We start from the raw sequence: 19715 nt of genomic DNA, 5'->3' as shown, positions 1-19715 counted from the left end.
CGTGGTGACTTCAAGCTTTATTTGGGCATAAGAGATAATACCCAAACTAAGCATTGACTGAAGCACTTGCATTGGATAACAGGAATGTTGAAGTAAAGAGGAAGAACAAATTTTGGAAAGCAGAATTCTACCTGTGGTCTTCAAAAATGTGCACCAACGTTATTCTCTGAAACAGTGAATTTCTCTTGCGTGGGTGAGTTGTGCAAACAATGCAATCTGAAAGTCGTCCAATAAAGTTTATAACATAGAACAGTACAACATAGGAACAGGCCCTTTGGCCCAGAATGTCTGTGTCGAATATGTTTAGTTTAGAGACATAGCATGGAAACTGGCCCTTCATCCCACCTGGTCCATGCTGACCATGGATCACCTGTTCACATTAGTTTTATGTTATCCCACTATACACACCAGAGGCCAATTAACATACAAACCCACACATCTTTGGGATGTGGGAAGAAACTGAGCACCCAGAGGAAACCTACGCTGTCACAAGGAGAACTTGCAGACTCCACAGAGACAGCACACGAGGTCAGAATCAAACCCGTTTTTCTGGCACTGCGAGGTGTGCCATTCACCAGCTGTGTCATTGTGCTGCCCTGGATGATGCCAAGACCAACTCTAAACAGCCTGCACATAATCCATTTCCCTCCGTTCCCTGCATATCCATTTGCCTATTCCAAAGTCCCTTAAATGCCACCACCTCTGGCAGCACATTGCTGCCGCTCACAACTCTAGAGTCTTGTTAAAAAGCTTACCCCGTACATCACCTGCAAACATTGCCCCTCTCACCTTAAAACTGCCTTCTAGTATTTGATATTTTCACCCAGGAGGAAAAAATTTCTGACTGTCTACCCTATCTAGGCCTCTCATCATTTTGTATGTATCAGGTGAACTGACTCCAAGGATCAGCCAGAATCTAGATGGAACCTGCAAAGTTCCCAACTTCACCTATACTTTAAAACAGCTCAAGTATGAATCAATGTTCTTGGCACCAATGTTACAAGTGTTGTGTAAACGTTGATTGTATTTTGTTCTTTTTTTGTGAAAAATCTGATTGACACATTTTTGTAAGGATGTGAAGATCTGATGGAAATGGATTTACTGGAATGATGATGCAATAAACAGGAATCAGCCTGAAGAAAGGGTCATGACCCAAAGCATCATCTGCTAATTCCCTCCACAGATGCTGCCTGACCCATTGAGTTACTCCAGCAATTTGTTTTAATGGAATGGTTCCAGGGAAGAAGGATTGCTTTGCAGCGGATTAGACCGGGTAAGCTGGATCTGTTTTTCTATCGATAAAGAAGCTTAGGAGCAGCTTAGAAGTCATACAACATGGAAACAGGCCCTTTGGCCCATCTTCTCCGTGCAGACCAAGATACCCTATCCAAAGAAATTCCACCTGCTTGCAGAAATAAGTCCCGACCCGAAACATCATCGATCCGTGTTCTCCAGAGATGCTTCCTGACGTCAAGACAAGACAAGAGACATTTATTATCACATGCACCAATTGGTACAGTGAGATTTGAATTACCATACAGCCATACGAATAGAAAGAACACAATAAAATGTAACATGAACATCCCCACACAGCAGAATCAACATGTGAAGGAAGGCAATAAAGTTCAGTCCTCGTCCTCTTTGTTCACCTGTGGTCAGGGCATTTGAGGCCTCCGCAGTCGTCGCTACGGGTGGCCCGATGTTTCAGGCCCTCTCGCCGGGATGATCGGAGCACCAGTGTCGGAACGGAAGAACACTATCAGCGGCTTGGAGTTCCAAATCGGCCACTTCCTACCGGAGACCGCGGCTTCCGAAGTCCACAGGCCGAGCACTGCCTGTGTCACCCCTGCGCTTTGTGTCCTTTTGCTTGCGTGTGGCCCATATTCCTTGGAAACTCTCCTATCCAGGCACAATACAATACAGATCAATACAATACCGTTTATTTGTCGGGTCTCCGTTGTCGTTGGGGCCTAGCACCGTGGAGCGGCTTCCAACCTGAACGACCCGGGGGCTCGGGATACTGCGGAGCTGCGGACTCCTCACCATCGTGGGGCTGGCCGGCCTCGGAGCGTGGAGAGCGGCGGTGACTCGCTGCTGCGACTCGACTCCTGGGGCTCGGAGGCTCCAGCACCGCAGCCGCAGGTCCGGTGGACTGGGACATCGGGAGCTCGCGGGTCCAGGGGGAGAGAGAGACCGCTTCCCGGAGCTCCCGCAACGCGACTTCTCCAGCCCGTGTCGCGGGGTTGGAACGACCCGGAGCTGGGACGTACATCACCCGGCGCGGCTTCATGGCCGTGGGACATTACAGCGCCCGCCGGGGGCTCCAACTTTGTGACATTTAGACCGGGAGCGAAGCCGGAAATCGCCCGGCACGGCCTAAAATGGCCGTGGGACTTATCATCGCCCGCCTGGAGCTTGGACATCGGGAGAGACATGGACAACAGGGGAGAGAAAAGACTTTGCTTTCCATCACAGTGGGTCCACTGTGATGGATGTTTGTGTGAATTAAATTGTGTGTATGTCTAGGAAATTGTCTGTTTGTATGGCTGTGGAAACAGAATTTCGTTTGGGCCTCACTGAGGCTCAAATGACAATAAATTGTATTGTATTGTATTGTATTGTATTGTATTGTAGATTTAGTTTAGTTTTGAGAAGCAGCATGGAAACAAGCCCTTCAACCCAACAAGTCCATGCCCCCGGCCATCGATCACTAGTTCCATGTTATCTCACATTTTATCATCCATCCCTACTTTCCCTATACATCCTCCCTCGACTCTGTCCAGGGACCCCGACAGTCCTTTCAGGTTAGGTAGAGGTTCACTTGCACCTCTTCCAACCTCATCTTCTGCATCAGTTGTTCAAAATGTGGACTCTTATCCATCGGTGAGACCAAACGTAGACTGGGCGATCGTTTCACTGAACACCTTTGCTCAGTCTGCCAGAACCTACCTGATCTCCAGGTTGCTGGACACTTTAATACTCCTTCCCATTCCCACACAGATCTTTCTGTCCTAGATCTCCTCCATTGTCAGAGTGGAGGCTAAACACAAATTGGAGGAACAGCATCTCATATTTTGCTTGGGCAGCATACAGCCCAGTGGTATGAATATTGATTTTTCTAAATTCAGGTAGCCCCGGCATTCCCTCTCTCTCTCTATCTCTCCCCACCCAAGTCACACTTGCTTCTCGTTTCACCCAACAAGCAACAATGGAGTCAAGGTGTTGAATGACCACCTGCTGTAACAAACTTGAATAGATGCTTGAGTTTGTGGGCACTGAATTGGGGGGTTAGAGTGACAGCAAAAATCAAGCTGCCAAGACTGGAAATCTGAAATAAGTCATCATCATCATCGTTGAGAACATTAGCAACGCAGTGACGCTGGTTTTAGTCGGGCTCGGTGACGGACGCACCACACATCTCTGTCCTCCATGCAGCTGGCAAGCTCCTCTTTTGTCTCCACACGTGCGTCTTCCATCAACGTCTCAGCATCGTCTTAAGTGCTGGAGACATTCAGCAGATAACGGCAGTACAGAAGCTGCCTGATCTCCTGAGTGTTTCAGGCATTTTATGCTTTAATTCACCGGCTGTAGAGTGAACGGTTGGCAGCAACGGACTGTCTTGTTCTACTTCTTTCATTCATGGCTTTCTGGTACAAAGTACCCCAATCACTGGTCTAAATATTCACCACCTTTCAAATATGTCCTACCTATAAATTGCACAACCTCTTTGACGCTACCTCCCAAACCCAAGATTGTTTAAAAAAAACATTTGGAATTGACATATGGATACAAAGGGTTTAGAGGGCTGTGGACCAAATGCAGGAAAATGGGACTAGCCCAACTTGGTCGGCATGGCAATGTGGGCCGAAGGGCCTGTCTCTAGACTGTGCAGCACTATAAACTCTACCACCTGGAAAGACAAGGCGGGGTTGTGAATGGGAACACCTGCGGATTCACATCAAGTTACAGAGCTTGGATACATAATCACCATCCCATTATTGTCAAAGGATCAAGATGCTGGAACTGCCCAATTTACAAAGCTGCTAGGTGACCTCCATCAACACATTAAAAATTATGCTCTCTTAATGCAATGATTGATTAGGAGAGCAACGTTTCCAGTCAATGAGGTAAACACGTGATTGCAAACTGGAAACTTGCAGCTGTCGGGACTAATTGCATGTCTCTCGCTGGAAAATAATCAATCCATTGGCTGCAGTTGTCATCTTTCATTAATGGTCTCAACATAATGTGCACGTACCCCTCGTTGATGTACATCAGGAGCTGATGGGCGGTAAATGTGCACTTCTGTTCACATCTTGCTTTTCACTAGTGTTGTTGATACAGTTTGAGAAAGGTGTAAACATGAATGTACACGTCAGTGCCATCACTTTCCACAACAAGGAGTTCTTAATATTCTCCTGGGGTGGTGCTGATTACTATCAGCACACGTCATGTAATTCAGAATGCATTTGAGGCTGCAGCTGGAATGAATTGCGCACGATCTGTGTCATCAGCTATTCCCCGAGGAGTGACAAGCTCCCTGGGTCTGAGCTCACCTGGTCTGGCCAAGAGACTCAGCAACTGAACTGACTAACTCTTGGAAGTATAAGGCAATTGAATGAGGCAATTTCGTTGCTAATAATCTGGTTTTAAAATCCAGCCTCAGCTGGACACTATCAGTCTGGACATTAACCCCCTCGGCTCCACATGAAAGACAAGAATTTGTAAATTAAGAAACAGTTCACCAACCCGCATGAACCAGCTGCCATTTTCGTAGCAGTTGGTTTTGTGGTCTTAAATCTCCACCGGTGGAAAGGGTAGATGCTTCAATAGTTAAATCCAGAGCAAAACACAAAGTGCGGGAGAGACTCAGCGGGCCAGGCAGCATCTGTGGAGAGAATGAACAAAAAACGTTTCGGGTCTGGACCCTTCTCTTGCATGTGCAGTTTTATTTGTGTCTCTGTACTACAATCCGGCATTGATTTTGAAAGTTTGATTTAAATTATAGGATTCCTGAGCAAGTAGAGAAACTCTGTAGTAAAATGGAAGCAGAAACTCGTGATTTCACGAGCTATTGACTTTCCAACAGTCTCTGCGGACAGCGGCAGTAGAAGTGTTTGCCCTCAGCCCTTAGCCTTCCCCTGTCAAACACAGCCCATCTCCCACCAACCCATAGATAGACACAAAAAGCTGGAGTAACTCAGCAGCTCAGACAGCATCTCTGGAGAAAAGGAATAGGAATAGATGATGTTGACCGTGATGCATTGACTTTACCGTTATACAAAAATACCATTATGCATTGCTTTTCACAGCTGCTATGCTGCAGGAAATGACTGGGTAAATACACCAGCAATTCCTAACAAGGAAGAAATGTGGTGACGGGCACTTGAAGGCGATGATAGACACAAAATGCTGGAGTAACTCAGTGGGTCCGACAGCATCTCTGGAGAAAAGGAAATAGGCGACACATCGGGTCGAGACCTTTCTTCTATTCCTTTTCTCCAGAGATGCTGTCTGACTTGCTGAGTTACTTCAGATTTTTGTGTCTTATCATCGGTTTAAACCAGCATCTGCAGTTCCTTCCTCCCAACCCATGATGGCTTCCCCTAACTTCTCAACAAGCTCCACTCCACTTCTCCATCAGTTGCCCAGGACCAGCCATTGCCTCCCATTGCTGGTTTCCCTTCCCAATGTCTGAACAGGCATTAATTTTTGTCGTTTCTGGCCTTTGTATATGATGGTCATGCTGTTATAGCCAGCAACATCGACAGGCCCTCGGACTTTACTGTGTCTCTGAGCTTTTTCTCTCTCGTTCACCGAGGGAAAGTTAATTGTCCTCCAAGCGATGTTAAGTTCATCAAAGAGCAGGAACAGACAAAGTAATCCACATTGCTTGTAGACACACAGAAAACTTGCCTGCGTGTTAATTCTTCAGCTGGTGAAAAGGAAATCTCTCCAAACCATTGTACTTTAAAATGGACATATTTAAAAATAATATGGAAGTGTCAGCATCAATTAGGCATTTGCATAACCCATGTGCTAAAGTGCTTAACAGATAATTAAGTACTCAGTCAATATTTAAACCTGGAAAATCTGACAGGAGATTTGCACACAGGAACTCCCACAAGCAGCATTGCATCAGTGATCTGATAATCTGCTCCAGTGATGTTAGCGGAGGGATAACTATTGGCATAAACTCACTTTTCTTTTAAATAGCATCTTGGGACATTCTCAGTCCAGCCAAGCAGAAGACAGGAACTTAGTTTAAAATCTTGTCTACAGGGCACAGGATGGCATAGTGGAGCAGCTGGTAGAGCTACTGCCTCACAGCACCAGAGGCTCAATCCTGACCTTGGGCGTTGTCTATGTGAAGTTTGCACATTTTCCCTGTGACCCGAGGGTTTTCGCTGCGTGTTCAGGTTTCCTCCCACATCCCAAAGACGGGGTTTGTATGTTAATTGGCCACTGTAAATTGCCCCAAGTGTGTAGGAGTGGATGAGAGTGGGGGATAACAGGGAACTAGTGTGAAGGAGTGGTTGGCGTGGACTCGATGGTCTGGAGAGCGTCTCTAAAACAAAATTAAATTAAAGCTTAATTTTCAAGCTTGGAATTTTGTGCTCTCAAGAAGGCCATGAACTCCTCCTCTGACTCAGAGGCCAGGACACTTTTAATCATCAACAGATGATATTTGAACAATACAGTTTTATGTTTGCATGGCTACTATTTTTTAATGTTCTGTACAATGATATCAGTCATAATAGAGCTTAAAGTGGTTATTGGTTTTGCACCATATCCTCATGCTGATTTTCTTTGTACAAGTGGTTTACCTCTTTCACTGATGCAGTGTTCAGCTTTTAATTGGACTGCAAACAAAATGAATTCAATGTGTAGAAAGAACTGCAGATGCTGGCAGACACCGACATGGCACTATCGGCCCTACACGATGTGCTATGTCGACATCAAAACAAGTACCCGGATGCGGCTATGGTGGTGGCTGGAGATTTTAATAAATCAAATCTCAAGAAGGTCATGCCGAACTTCTACCAACACATCACGTGTGCCACCAGGGGGGAGAGAACTTTGCCCCACTGCTACACACCGTTCAGGAAAGGCTACAAGGCCGTTTCACTCCCTCCCCAAGGAAAATCTGACCACGCTGCCATTTTCCTGTTGCCGGAGTATAAACAGAGGATAGTTCGGGAAGCGGTAGAGACGAGGGACGTAAATACAATACAATACAATACAATACAATACAATTCAATTTATTGTCATTTGGACCCCTTGAGGTCCAAACGAAATGCCGTTTCTGCAGCCATACATTACAAACAAATAGACCCAAGACACAACATATTTTACATAAACATCCATCACATTGCTGTGATGGAAGGCCAAAAAAACTTTTCTCTCCACTGCACTCTCCCCCCCGATGTCAGAGTCAGAGTCAAAGTCAAAGTAAAGCGGTGGTCCGACCAATCAGAGGCCATGCTGCAAGATGCACTGAGTGATGTCGACTGGAATATGTTCGAAGCAAGTTCCAGTGACGTCAGTGAGTTCGCGGAAGCAGTCACGGACTTCATCGCAACAGTAACCGACAACATCGTCCCCACGGTAAGGGTAAGCACCTTTCCGAACCAAAAACCCTGGTAGACAGGTCTGTTCGTGTGGCCCTGAATACTCGCACCGCTGCCTACAACTCGGGCCTGGCATCAGGAAACATGGACGTCTACAAGGCAGAGTCCTACCAACTGCGAAGGGCGGTGAAGGACGCAAAGAGAAGGTACAGAGACAAGATGGAGTTACAGATGGAGCAGCAGAACACCAGAAGCCTGTGGCAGGGGCTACGGATTGTAACCAACTACCGGAGCACCCCTCCCTCATCCGCAAGTGCCGGCAGCTCCCTAGCTGATGACCTGAACTCCTTTTACGCTCGTTTCGAGAGGGGCAACACCACCCCAGGTCTGCAGACTATCGACAATACCGCCAGCGGGCTGGCTACCGAAGCTGCAGGGAGGAATGTGCACACATTCTCGCTGTCCGAGCACGACGTGAGGAGGGCTCTGACACGGGTGAACACGAGAAAAGCTGCAGGCCCCGATGGCATCTCGGGGCGAGTACTCAAGTCCTGTGCTACGCAGCTATCTCCAGTGCTCACTACATTATTCAACCTCTCCCTGGACAAGTCCGTGGTCCCTGCCTGGTTCAAAAAATCCATCATTGTACCGATACCAAAAAATGCCTCCCCAGCCTGTCTGAATGACTACCGTCCGGTGGCCCTTACCTCGGTAGTCATGAAATGCTTTGAGGGGCTGGTGAAGCAACACATCTGCGCCTTCCTCCCTCGGAACATGGACCCGTTGCAGTTCGCATACCGTCCGAACAGATCCACGGACGATGCGGTCTCCCAGGTCTTGCACACCGCTCTCTCCCATCTGGACAGCCAGAAGGGGGGCTACGTGAGGATGCTGTTCATAGACTACAGTTCAGCCTTCAACACGATAGTCCCCACCAGACTGGCCGGGAAGCTAATGAAATTGGGGCTCAACACCTCCCTGTGTGCCTGGGTCCTGGACTTTCTCACCGCCAGGCCCCAGGTAGTCAAGATGGGAGGGAATACATCGAAGTCCCTCACCCTGAGCACAGGATCGCCCCAGGGTTGCGTCCTCAGCCCCCTATTGTACTCCCTGTACACACATGACTGTGTGGCTAGGTTCAGCTCCAACTCATTAATTAAGTTTGCTGATGACAATGCGGTGGTGGACCTGATCTCAGACAACGACGAGAAGGCCTACCGGGAGGAGGTGGCTGGTCTAGCACTCTGGTGCCAGGATAACAGCCTCCTCTTGAACATCAAAAAAACAAAGGAGCTGATCATGGACTTTAGGAGGGCACATCATCCGAGGATGTACACTCCATTGAGGATAAATGGGGATCCTGTGGATAGGGTGAACTGTTTTTAATATCTGGGAGTCCACATCTCCGAGGATATGACATGGGCATCACACGCCTCAGCACTCGTGAGTAAGGCAAGGCAGCGCCTTTACCACCTCAGGCAATTGAGGAAATTCAGAGTGTCTCCGAGGATCCTCCAGTGCTTCTACGCAGCGGCGGTGGAAAGCAACTTGTCCGGGAACATTACCATCTGGTTTGGGAATTGCTCTGCCAAGGACAAGAAGGCTCTGCAGAGAGTAGTGCGTTCGGCCGAACTGCACTATGGGAACTTCACTTGCCCCCCTGCAGGAACTATACATCAGGAGGTGCAACTCCAGAGCCAATAATATCATGAGAGACCCCTTCCACCCCTGCAACGGACTGTTCCAGCTGCTACGGTCAGGCAAACGCCTCCGTTGCCATGCGGTGAGAACGGAGAGGTTGAGAAGGAGTTTCTTCCCAGAGGCCATTCGGACTGTAAACGCCTATCTCACCAGGGACTAACTCTACTGAACGTTTTTCCTTCCATTATTTATTATGTAAAAGAATATGTGTGTTATGATTGTGTTTATAGTTTGTTTGGTTGTTTGTCTTTTGCACAAAAGTCCGCGAGCATTGCCACTTTCATTTCACTGCACATCTCGTATGTGTATGTGACAAATAAACTTGACTTGACTTGGTTTAAAACTAAGACGCAAAATGATGGAGTAAGAGTTACTCCAGCATTTCTAACATATATTGAATGTTTAATTACAATGAGTGTTCCATTGAACATTGCCACTTAAATATTACCACAACACAGGAAGCCATTCAGCAACCACCACACCCTTGCAAGTTCCCAGCAGAGCAATACCATCAGCCCTCTATCCTCTCCCAGTAACTCCACACTGATTCCAGCAACACTCACCAACGTGACTAAGCGTGACTGCTTCACTCAATGTCAAAGCGAAGCCGCTGCAGCTGGTCCGCGCGGCTCACCGTAGCCGGGGCCGCGCCTGCGCCGTGTCCGTCAGTGAGTGAGTGAGCGGCGCCATGGCGTTTGTGTGTCAGAGAGACAGCTACTTGCGGGAGGTAGGCGGGGGGAGTGGTGGAGAGAGGGGGAGATGGGGGGGGGGTGGGTGTGGAGAGAGGGGGGGTGGGTGGGTGTGGAGAGAGGGGGGGGTGGGTGTGGAGAGAGGGGGGGGGGGGAGATGGGGGGGGGGGGAGATGGGGGGGGAGTGGAGGTAGGCGGGGGAGTGGAGAGAGATGATGTGGTGGGGGGAGGGAGATGATTGGGGGGAGGGAGATGATTGAGGGGGGGAAGATGGGGGGAGGGAGATGGGGGGGAGGGAGATGATTGGGGGGGGTGGGGGGAGGGAGATGATTGAGGGGGGAAGATGGGGGGGGGGAGATGGGGGGAGGGAGATGGGATGGAGGGAGATGATTGTGGAGATGGGGGGTGGGGAGATGATTGTGGGGGGGAGATGGGGGGAGGGAGATGATTGAGGGGGAGGGAGATGGGGAAGGAGGGAGAGATGGGGGGAGGGAGATGATTGAGGGGGAGGGAGATGGGGGGGGAGGAGATGATTGAGGGAGGGGAGATGGGGGGGAGGGAGAGGGGGTAGAGGGAGATGATTGGGGGAGGGAGATGGGAAAGGAGGATGATGAGGGAGGGAGATGGGGGGAGGGAGATGGGGAGAGGGAGATGAGTGAGAAGAGATGGGGGGAGGGAGACAGAGAGATAGGGAGAGAAGGGAATAGGTGGGGATGGGGGAGTGAAGGAGGATTCAGGGGAGGAGAGGGGATGGGAGTGTAGAGAATGTATTGGGGGGGAGGGAAGCAGGGAGGAGGGACGATAAATACTTGGAAAGAATGGATCGAGGGGTAGGGGAGGAAAAAGGGAAATGTGTAGGGGCCATGTTGGACCCAGCATCTACAATTATCACTCCAACTGGTTTGTCATAGTTATATATTGAAGGTGTTGCTGTGACTGGATCAATAATCCACTGAACACACATGCTAATCTCAATATGGGAGGGAATGAGATCACTTCACACCTATTACCTCACACTTTTGTGGATTAAACTTCATTTGCCAATTTTCTGCCCAATTGATACTCCCTCTGCATATTTCTACTATCAAAATATCCTTATTTGCCAGTCTATAGTGTTTCTTGTTTCTAATTCCCAAGAAATGTACAAAAATTTTGAGTGACCGGAAAAGAAGGTTTGGGTGTAGGTCAAGAGCTGGGAGCCTGGAGCACATTGTGGCTTCGGCCCTTGGCGATGAGACTCTATTTGGGAAAAAGATACAGAATGGGAGGACATACCTTTCGAAAGAAGATGAGGAATTTCTTTAGTCAGAAGGTGGTGAATCTGTGGAATTAATTGCCACAGATGGATATGGAGGCCATGTCTTTGGGTATTTTTAAGGTGGAGTTTGACAGGTTCTTGATTAGTAAGGTTGTCAAGGGTTATGGGGAGAAGGTAAAAGAATGCAGTTCAGAGGAAATTATAAATCAGCCATGATTGAATGGCAGAGTAGACTTGATGGCATATTATGGTGGTATGGCATAATTTTACTCCTAAAATGAATTTATGTACTTATTCTTGCAGTGGATGAGCGGTCAATAAAAATCTATTTTTAGACCAATAATACTACAAATATAAAGCAAATATATTACCATGTATAGAGAAGAAATAATTTAATGAGTGGAAGCCATTATCTAAATAGAAATGTTTGCCAGGAAGGCAAACAGAAATATCAATGCATCATATCAAAAGAGTCAACATTCCAGCACTTGGAGTCATGCTTAGTACAAAGGAGGAGGATTGGCTGTTGTTCATCATCCCAGCCACAGCACATCAGTGCAGGAATTTCTTAAGGCAGTGTCCCAGGCAGAGTTATCTTTGACTGCTTCAGCAATGAATAGCATTCAACTATAAGGTCAGGGGTGAGGACTTTGCTGATAATTGCACAATGTTGACGTCTATTTGCAGCGATTCACCAAATTCAGCTGTCCATGCCTGCAGGCAGCAGGGCTTTCAGGCGGGGGTTCATAAGTGGCATGTAATACTAACGGCACGGAAATGCCAGGCGAGGATCATTTTCAGCAGGGAAGAGTCTAGCCACCTAGCCTCGACATTCAATAGCATTTCTGATACAGGCGTATTAGAATGTGCTCCACTTGCTCAGTGAGTGTAGCTCCATTAGCATTCACAAAGCTTGGCACGGAGGTAGGCCCTTCAGCCCTACATGTCCATGCCGACCAAGATGCTCCACCCATTTGCCCACATTTGGTCCATATTCCTCTAAACCTTTTCTATACACGTACCTATCCCAAGTGAATGTTGTTAAATATCATTATAGCACCGGCCTCTTTCATCGCATTGTATCATTGCATAAAGCCACCACCCTCTGAGTGAAAAGGTAGCCCCTCCGAATTCCTATTTAATCTTTCCCCTCTCATCTTAAACCTATGCCCTCTGGTTCTTGATTCCTCTACCCTGGGTAAAGACTCTGTACATTCACCCTCTCAATTCCCCTCTTGATCATCTCTATAAGATCACTCCTTAGCCTCATGCACTCCAAGGAATAAAGTCATAATTTGCTCAATCTCTCCCTGGCAATATGCGGTACATCTTCTCTGCACGTTTTCTAGCTTAACAATGTCTTTCCTGTAGCAGGGTGACCAAAACTGAACACAATACTTGCCCCAACAATGTCTTGTATAACTGTACAGAACATACCAACTTCTACACTCAATACCCTGACTGATGAAGACCAATATACTAAAACCCATCTTTACCACCCTATCTACACTTTTCAGGAAACTCTGTACTCGTAGTTCCCTCAATACTCCCAGGGGCCTACTACCTTTCCTGAGTCATCGGTGCCGGCTCTGATTTGTTCTGAACCTTTTCATACATCTAGTTTCCCTTTCCCCTGACTCTCAGTCTGAAGAAGAGTCTCGACCTGAAAGGGCACCTATTCCTTTACTCCAGATTTACTCCGCCTGACCCGCTGAGTTACTTCAAGGCCAAGGAAAGAGCGTTCACGTCGCGGCCCTGTTTCAACCAATCTTTCCACCACCGCACACAAGAAGCACAAGAAGCGCAAGACAGACACCATTGTGCAGATGCCGAGAAGTGTGTTCAGCTCTGGCTGAACAACTTCTAATCTTGTGTGTGGACTCGATAAGAAGAAGACTTCAGCATTTTGTGTCTATCTTGGGTGTAAACCAGCATCTGCAGTTATTTCCTGCATACCAAATGATGCTGAGTCACTCCACCATTGAGTGTTACGAGCACTTTATTTTACAGATATCCAACATCTGCAACATTTTTCTTTTGTAACAGTCTTGCAATTCTGCATGCGGTTTTATTAGGCAACGTTCTGTCTACCTGTATTTTTTAAAAAGCTTTCCGTTTAATCATACTGTTTCTCAAAAAAAAGTGAACGCTTTCAGTTGTCGGATACCTATTCTTCACATGAGAAATGTGCGGGTATGGGGAAGATGTTTGAACACTCCATTTTCCCTGCAGGTTTGTAGGTTAATTGGCCTCTGTAAATTGCCCCGAGTGGACGAGAAAGTGGGATAACATAAACATTTTACAGTATGCCAAAATATTGCTCAATCATTGAAGCTCCTTATTGCTTCTCCAGCTTTTCTTACTTTCTCAACTGTATCAAATGTCTGTTGGCTGATAGTTTAATGGACTGGATGGGTGAACGTTTTTATTTCACAAATGGTGAATGAGAAGAACTTTAAACATATTTCACTTTTCAGGTTTTTGTTTGCAGATTAATCTAATTTTTACTTCATCAGTTATTGTACTGCTGTAACTTCCCAATTTCTCTTGTTCCATGTTTTGTAAACACTTTGCCTTTCATTGCAGTTTGAAACCACTGTGGTGTCGTGTACGGCAGCAGAATTGAAAACCTTATATAATGGGAAAAAGGAAACTCTGAAAGGTTTCGACGTGATCCTGGAGGACACGGTGCTATTTCCGGAGGGAGGTGGACAGGTCAGAATGGTTTGTTCCTCAAAAAGTTGCATTGTTTATGCGGATTTGATGTTACATTGATGTGAGTGAACACTCGAAAGAAACAGGTCACACAACTATATGTGATGCTTCTTTGGACATTGTATTAAATGTGTACAAGATGATTGTATTCTCGATTATCACCAAGTTCTCTGTCAAGTCATGCACCATCTTAGAAACATAGAAAATAGGTGCAGGGGTAGGCCAAACGGCCCTTCGAGCAAGCACCGCCATTCAATGTGATCATGACTGATCATCAAAAATCAGTACTCCGTTCCTGCTTGTTCCCCATATCCCTTGATTCCTTTATCCCTAAGAGCTTAATCTCTCTCTCTCTTGAAAACATCCAGCGAATTGGCCTCCACTGGCTTCTGTGGCAGAGAATTCCACAGATTCACAACTCTCTGGGTGAAAACGTTTTTCCTCATCTCAGTCCTAAATGGCCTACCCCTTATTCTTAAACTGTTACCCCTGCTTATGGACTCCCCCAACATTGGGAAAAAATTTCCTGCATCGAGCCTGTCCAATCCTTTAAGAATTTCATATGTTTCTATAAGAATCCCTCTCATCCTTCTAAATTCCAGTCGACCCATTCTTTCATCATATGTCAGTGGGAATTAACCTGGTGAACCGTCGTAGCACTCCCTCTAAAGCAATAATGTCCTTTCTCAAATTTTATTCCAAATCTTAACTTGGAAATATAGCAGTAGCCCTTTGTTGTCATTGGGTTGTGAAACTTTGTTGGCACCAGAAACATGGTGACTCTTTATCAAGTCTGCTGTATGAATTTACCAGATTGTATGCAACAACAAAGAATTTCACTGTACTTAGCTACATGTGACAATACAGTATAATTGAATTATTAAATCATGGAGCTGCCTGCTCAATAACGCTGTGGAAATAGCTGCAGAAAGATTGCTGTTATTCAACAAGTGGCCTATTATTACTTTATCAAGGGCATTTATGGATAGTTGGGGTCCAGATCTTATATATGGAAGAAAGAAAACCACAATCTCTCATGACGCGGCAAAGTGAAGTAGATTTAAATATGGCAATTTTGAGGAAGTTGGGGAATTTTTTTTCCAATCCCTTTCAGTTTCTTAAACTTGTCCAGGACAATACTCCACCCTAAGTTTGAGGTACGGTCCCAACCCGAAACCTCATCTGTCCATTTTCTCCCTAGATACTGCCTGACCCGCTTCAGTTCCTCCAGCGTTTTGTGTATTGCGCAATAAACTCAGCTCCAATATACTCATATAGCGTGGAAACTCGCCCTTCAGTACAACTGCCCACAACGTCCAGCATGTCCCATCTACACTAGTCGCACCTGCCTGCATTTGGCCCATTTCCCTCTAAACCTGTCCTATCCATGTACCAGTCCAAACATTTCTTAACATTCCTTAAAGTTTCTTAAAAATATGAAATGTATTCACATATCATTCCAATATGACAATTATTGTTGAGTCAGACAATTTATTGGAATTCCAATAATTTTTTGGTTTGGGAGAAGTACAAACTCTGTTTGAAGTGTGCAGTAATCTAATGGCGCTCTAACCTCTTCAAGTTTAGGTGATAGGAAAATGTTGTATGAATGCTCACATTCCACTTCGCAACATTATAGATTCATATTAAAATTTAATCCTGTTTATTCAACACAGGTTTTGTTTTAAAATTTATATTTTCAGTTGAGCGATGATCTTTCGATATTTGTCTGTGTCACCATACTGATCTTAACCGCAAGAGCTAAATTTGGAGATGCTGCAAGGTTCAAAGGCTAAACGCCACTTTGATATAATCCACTCAGATCAGTATATCCAGTGTTAACTAGTCTAAATATATAGTCACTGAGGTTACGGTTCACACATTTGATTTGCTCTTGAATAAGTATGAACAGATTATCTTGAACAGATAACAAATGGCTGGTTTGAAACCAGTGGGTGGAAGAATTTTATTTCATCGATTATACTAAAGGCAGAGCCAGTAATGGAAATCAGGCTGCATGAGCTAATTGAAATGTGGATAACATGAACCAATTTTCCCCTCTAAATAATATAATGTGCACCAATCTGCAAAATAGAATTTTGCCACAGTGTTAAGGACATTTAATTATGTGAATAAATTAGCTTGATATTATATATTATTCAAAAATTAAAAATGCTTCAAGTATCAATCCTAACTGCAAGTGCTGTCTGTACTGAGTTTGTACGCTCTCCCTGTGAACGCGTTGGTTTTGTTGTGCTCTGGTTTCCGGCCACACTCCAAAGATGTACAGATTTGTAGGTTAATTGGCTTCTGGAAATGGTAAAGCGTGTGAGACAGTGCTAGTGTACGGGGTGATTGCTGGTCGACGCAGACTCGGTGGGCCAAAGGGCCTGTTTCCACGCTGTATCTCTGAAGTAAAGTCTAAAGACTCTAAAGTATTGGTGGAATTGAAGATAATTGAACCCAGTGAAGACATTTCTCTAAACTACTATGATCTATATCTTAAAGCCAGATGACCATGGGTTCATTAATGATATCCCTGTGTTAAGAGTGATGCGGAATGGAGCTGAGGCGGTTCACTTTGTACAGTCACCCTTGGAGCCGTTGTCCAAGGTTCAGCTGAAAGTCGACTGGGAGAGGCGATTCGACCACATGCAGCAACATTCAGGTACTCGTGTTAAACCTTCTCTAATATTTTAAAGGTATTTATGTTTTTTCTGAAATAAGCCTTTACATTTTTCACTATTTATCGCAAAAACACAAAGTGCTGCAAGATCTCAGTGAGTCAGGTAGCATCTATGGAGGGAATGTATGTGATATTTTGGGTTGGAATCCTTACCTCCAGTATCTTCACAGATGTACATTCTGTCCATTATCTCCGCAGATGCTGCCTGACCCGCTGAATTCCTCCAGCACTTTGTGTTTCGCTATCATGTTAGTGTCTTGGAACGCCCAAATGTCAGAATTGGCTTCTAAGGAGTCCAGTAAGGCATTGGTAGTTTAAGGGAACTCCTACTGGAGTTCTGATGTCCCACATTTCTTTTGAGGCCCATTTTCACATACTTGCCCACACTCCTCTTTATGCATACCATCTGCTTGCCTCAGGTGGAGACACAAGAGACTGCAGATGCCGTTATCTGGAGCAAAACTCTCAGCAGGCTGAGCAGCATCTGTGGAGGGAGAGGAATCGTCGGCGTTTCAGGTCGGGATCCTGCATCAGCTTCAGGGTCGATCAAAAAACAGATATCCACTTACGATTGGAAGGGTCATTGGAGAATTGTCTGGGATACAATGAAAATGTTGTTTGCATTCTATCGAGGTAAAACATAGAATAGTATAGCAGAGGAACAAGCCTTTCAGCCCACAATGTCTGTGCTGGGCATGATGCCAAGACCAACTCTATAGAACATAGAACAGTACAGGTAGACACAAAATGCTGGAGTAAGTCAGCGGTGAGCACAGAAGAGAGGGTAACCCAGATAACCCAGAAATATGAAAGAAATCATATATATGAGAGTACAATCAAGACAACACAAATACACCACTGTGAGTGCTAAAAGAAAAATACCAGAGTGCAGAATGTGGGGTTACAGCTTGTAATACCCTCATGGCAAGACCCCATTTCACCAGTCAGTCTTTAAAAGTTGGAGTTTTCCCTAACTCCAGAGGTTAGGTTAGAGTTTTCTGAAATCTTTGACACTCAAGGTCAGGTGGTATTCCTGGGATCTTTAATAAATTTACAACGGGGGTCTGGGCAGGCTCTTGTCTCCAACTCACAAGTCCAACCTCCGCAGTTTAGGGGACAGAGCCTCACAAGTCCAACCTCCGCAGTTTTGGGGACAGAGCCTTCTCCAGGGCAGCTCCCAGGCTCTGGAACTCCCTCCCCCAACTGATCCGCAATTCCGTGTCCCTCACCATCTTCCAGTCCCGCCTCAAGACCCATCTCTTCACCTCTGCCTATCCTTAGCCCCACGTCCCCGTCCCTTTTCATCTGTGCATTAATTGCCTCATACTGTGTTTTGTATTGAATTCTGTCTTTACTTTGTGTACTAGTCATGTCTCTACTATTTATTTCATTCCCCTTACATGTTTTTCCTCTACATGCTCAATTTTTGTAAGGTGTCCTTGAGACTCTTGAAAGGCGCCCATAAATAAAATTTATTATTATTATTATTAATCTTATCTTGAAGGCTTCACCCTGCAGACGTTGGGACCTATTTCCTAAATAATAATACATGACCTTTGATTACTGATCAAGTGTGACAGTTAATATTTTATTTTAACTAGGTCACTTTTATACAGAATTAAGATTAACATATTGTAATAATGCTTGTGAATTTTTTATTGTGTTTTGTTTTAGGGCAACATTTAATTACACCCCTAGCAGATTCGATGTTTGGATATAAAACAACCTCATGGTAAGTGCGAGCTGATAAATTGTAACTGTGCATCAAACAAACAGCTGGAAGAACTCAGTGGGTCAGGCTGCATCTATGGAGGGAATGGACTTGGGACCCTCCAGTTTGAAGAAGTCCCGGAGCAAAAAAACATTTCCTCCACAGATGCTGCCTGACCCACTGAGTTCCTCCAGCACTTTGTTTTTTTTTGCTTTTTCTTGCATCTGCAGTTTCTGTGTCATTAAATTGTCAATGTGTACAGAACCAATTCTGGATTACTTCTTGCATAGATGCTGCTGCACCCGCTGAGTTCCTCCAGCAATTTTGTGTACCTTCTGGATTACTTCTAACTTGTTTATATGGTGAACCATTTAATATACCTTTTTTTAAGATTAGCATGAAAAAATCCGTTCACCTTGCTCATCATATTAATGTGTATCAATGTGGTAAATGCTGGGTCGATGTCTGAAGCTAAGATGGCCTTTATTCTGATCCCATTTGTTGTTCCCATATTTTGTGGAGCTCCCTGTTCCTTCTCCAGCTTCCCTTCCGAGCTATGTTGCTAATATTTTATTCCTCAAATGTTGTTGATATGGATCCCTTTTTAAACATACCAAGGTAATTCTGAGCTAACTCCCATTGCACTATTGGAATGGTGGTAATTTTTCTATTCTTCGGTCTTGGTTATGAATTGTCACTCGAGTTTTACTGGTGATAATAGATAGGAAGTATTCATTAATTCACTAGGACATTCAGGAGAAACTTAAGGGACGGTCCCACTTGGGTGTTATTTGCACGTCATTTACGCAACATAATTTACGCACCACGACGCAGGATGCGCGCGTTGTGACGCGTGCATGTGGTGAGATGTGGTGACGTAGGCAGTGACGTGCGGTGAGCGTGCGCCACCCCAGGATTTTGGGATGCTCAAAATCCTCACGCGCCACCTGCGTGACGCGCAAATAACGTCCACGTGGGACAGGCCCTTTAGTGTATTTCAAATATGTGACTTTTTTTGCTACGGTGTGGCTGGAGTAGATAAAATAAATGGTTTAAAGGGAATCTGGATAAACCATTGAGGAAAAATGGGTAAGAAGGATATGTACAATGTCTTTCATAAAGAGGTATGGAAAGAAGATCATATTTTTATTTATTTCAAAAATAAACTTAAATCAGAATAAAAAATATATACAAAACAAAAACTGTGCAAAAACTATTTCGCCATTCTCAGCGGCTATACATACATTCATTAGCATTGTATTTGGTAGTGTTCACAGAATTATCATTATACCAGGCACCTTTGCCACCCATGTGCCCCCTGGGGTAATATCCCTTCCTCAACAGCCACCAGCGACTGGTTGGATGATATGACATGCATCTGTCT

General features: G+C 45.3%; 1 protein-coding gene and 1 long non-coding RNA gene across 2 annotated transcripts in view; one reads left to right on the top strand and one right to left on the bottom strand.

Moving 5' to 3' along the window:
* Positions 1-1583: 1583 nt before the first annotated feature.
* Positions 1584-9906, bottom strand: LOC116981988. The gene is made up of 3 exons (XR_004414325.1): positions 9721-9906; positions 4750-4888; positions 1584-1899 (listed from the first exon to the last, which is right to left on the bottom strand). It is a non-coding gene; the product is annotated as an uncharacterized LOC116981988 (long non-coding RNA).
* Positions 9902-19715, top strand: part of aarsd1 (alanyl-tRNA synthetase domain containing 1) — a 26574-nt gene continuing 16760 nt past the window's right edge. The window contains exons 1-4 of the mRNA XM_033035246.1: positions 9902-9999; positions 13806-13934; positions 16443-16602; positions 18295-18352. Of these exons, the coding sequence (XP_032891137.1) occupies positions 9961-9999; positions 13806-13934; positions 16443-16602; positions 18295-18352 (386 nt within the window). The 5' untranslated portion in view covers positions 9902-9960. The remainder of the gene's footprint in view (positions 10000-13805; positions 13935-16442; positions 16603-18294; positions 18353-19715) is intronic.

Source organism: Amblyraja radiata, chromosome 16, assembly GCF_010909765.2.
Source record: "Amblyraja radiata isolate CabotCenter1 chromosome 16, sAmbRad1.1.pri, whole genome shotgun sequence".
Lineage (NCBI taxonomy): Eukaryota > Metazoa > Chordata > Chondrichthyes > Rajiformes > Rajidae > Amblyraja > Amblyraja radiata.
Note: the sequence above shows the minus strand (reverse complement) of the source record. Positions and strands in the feature narration are given on the sequence as shown.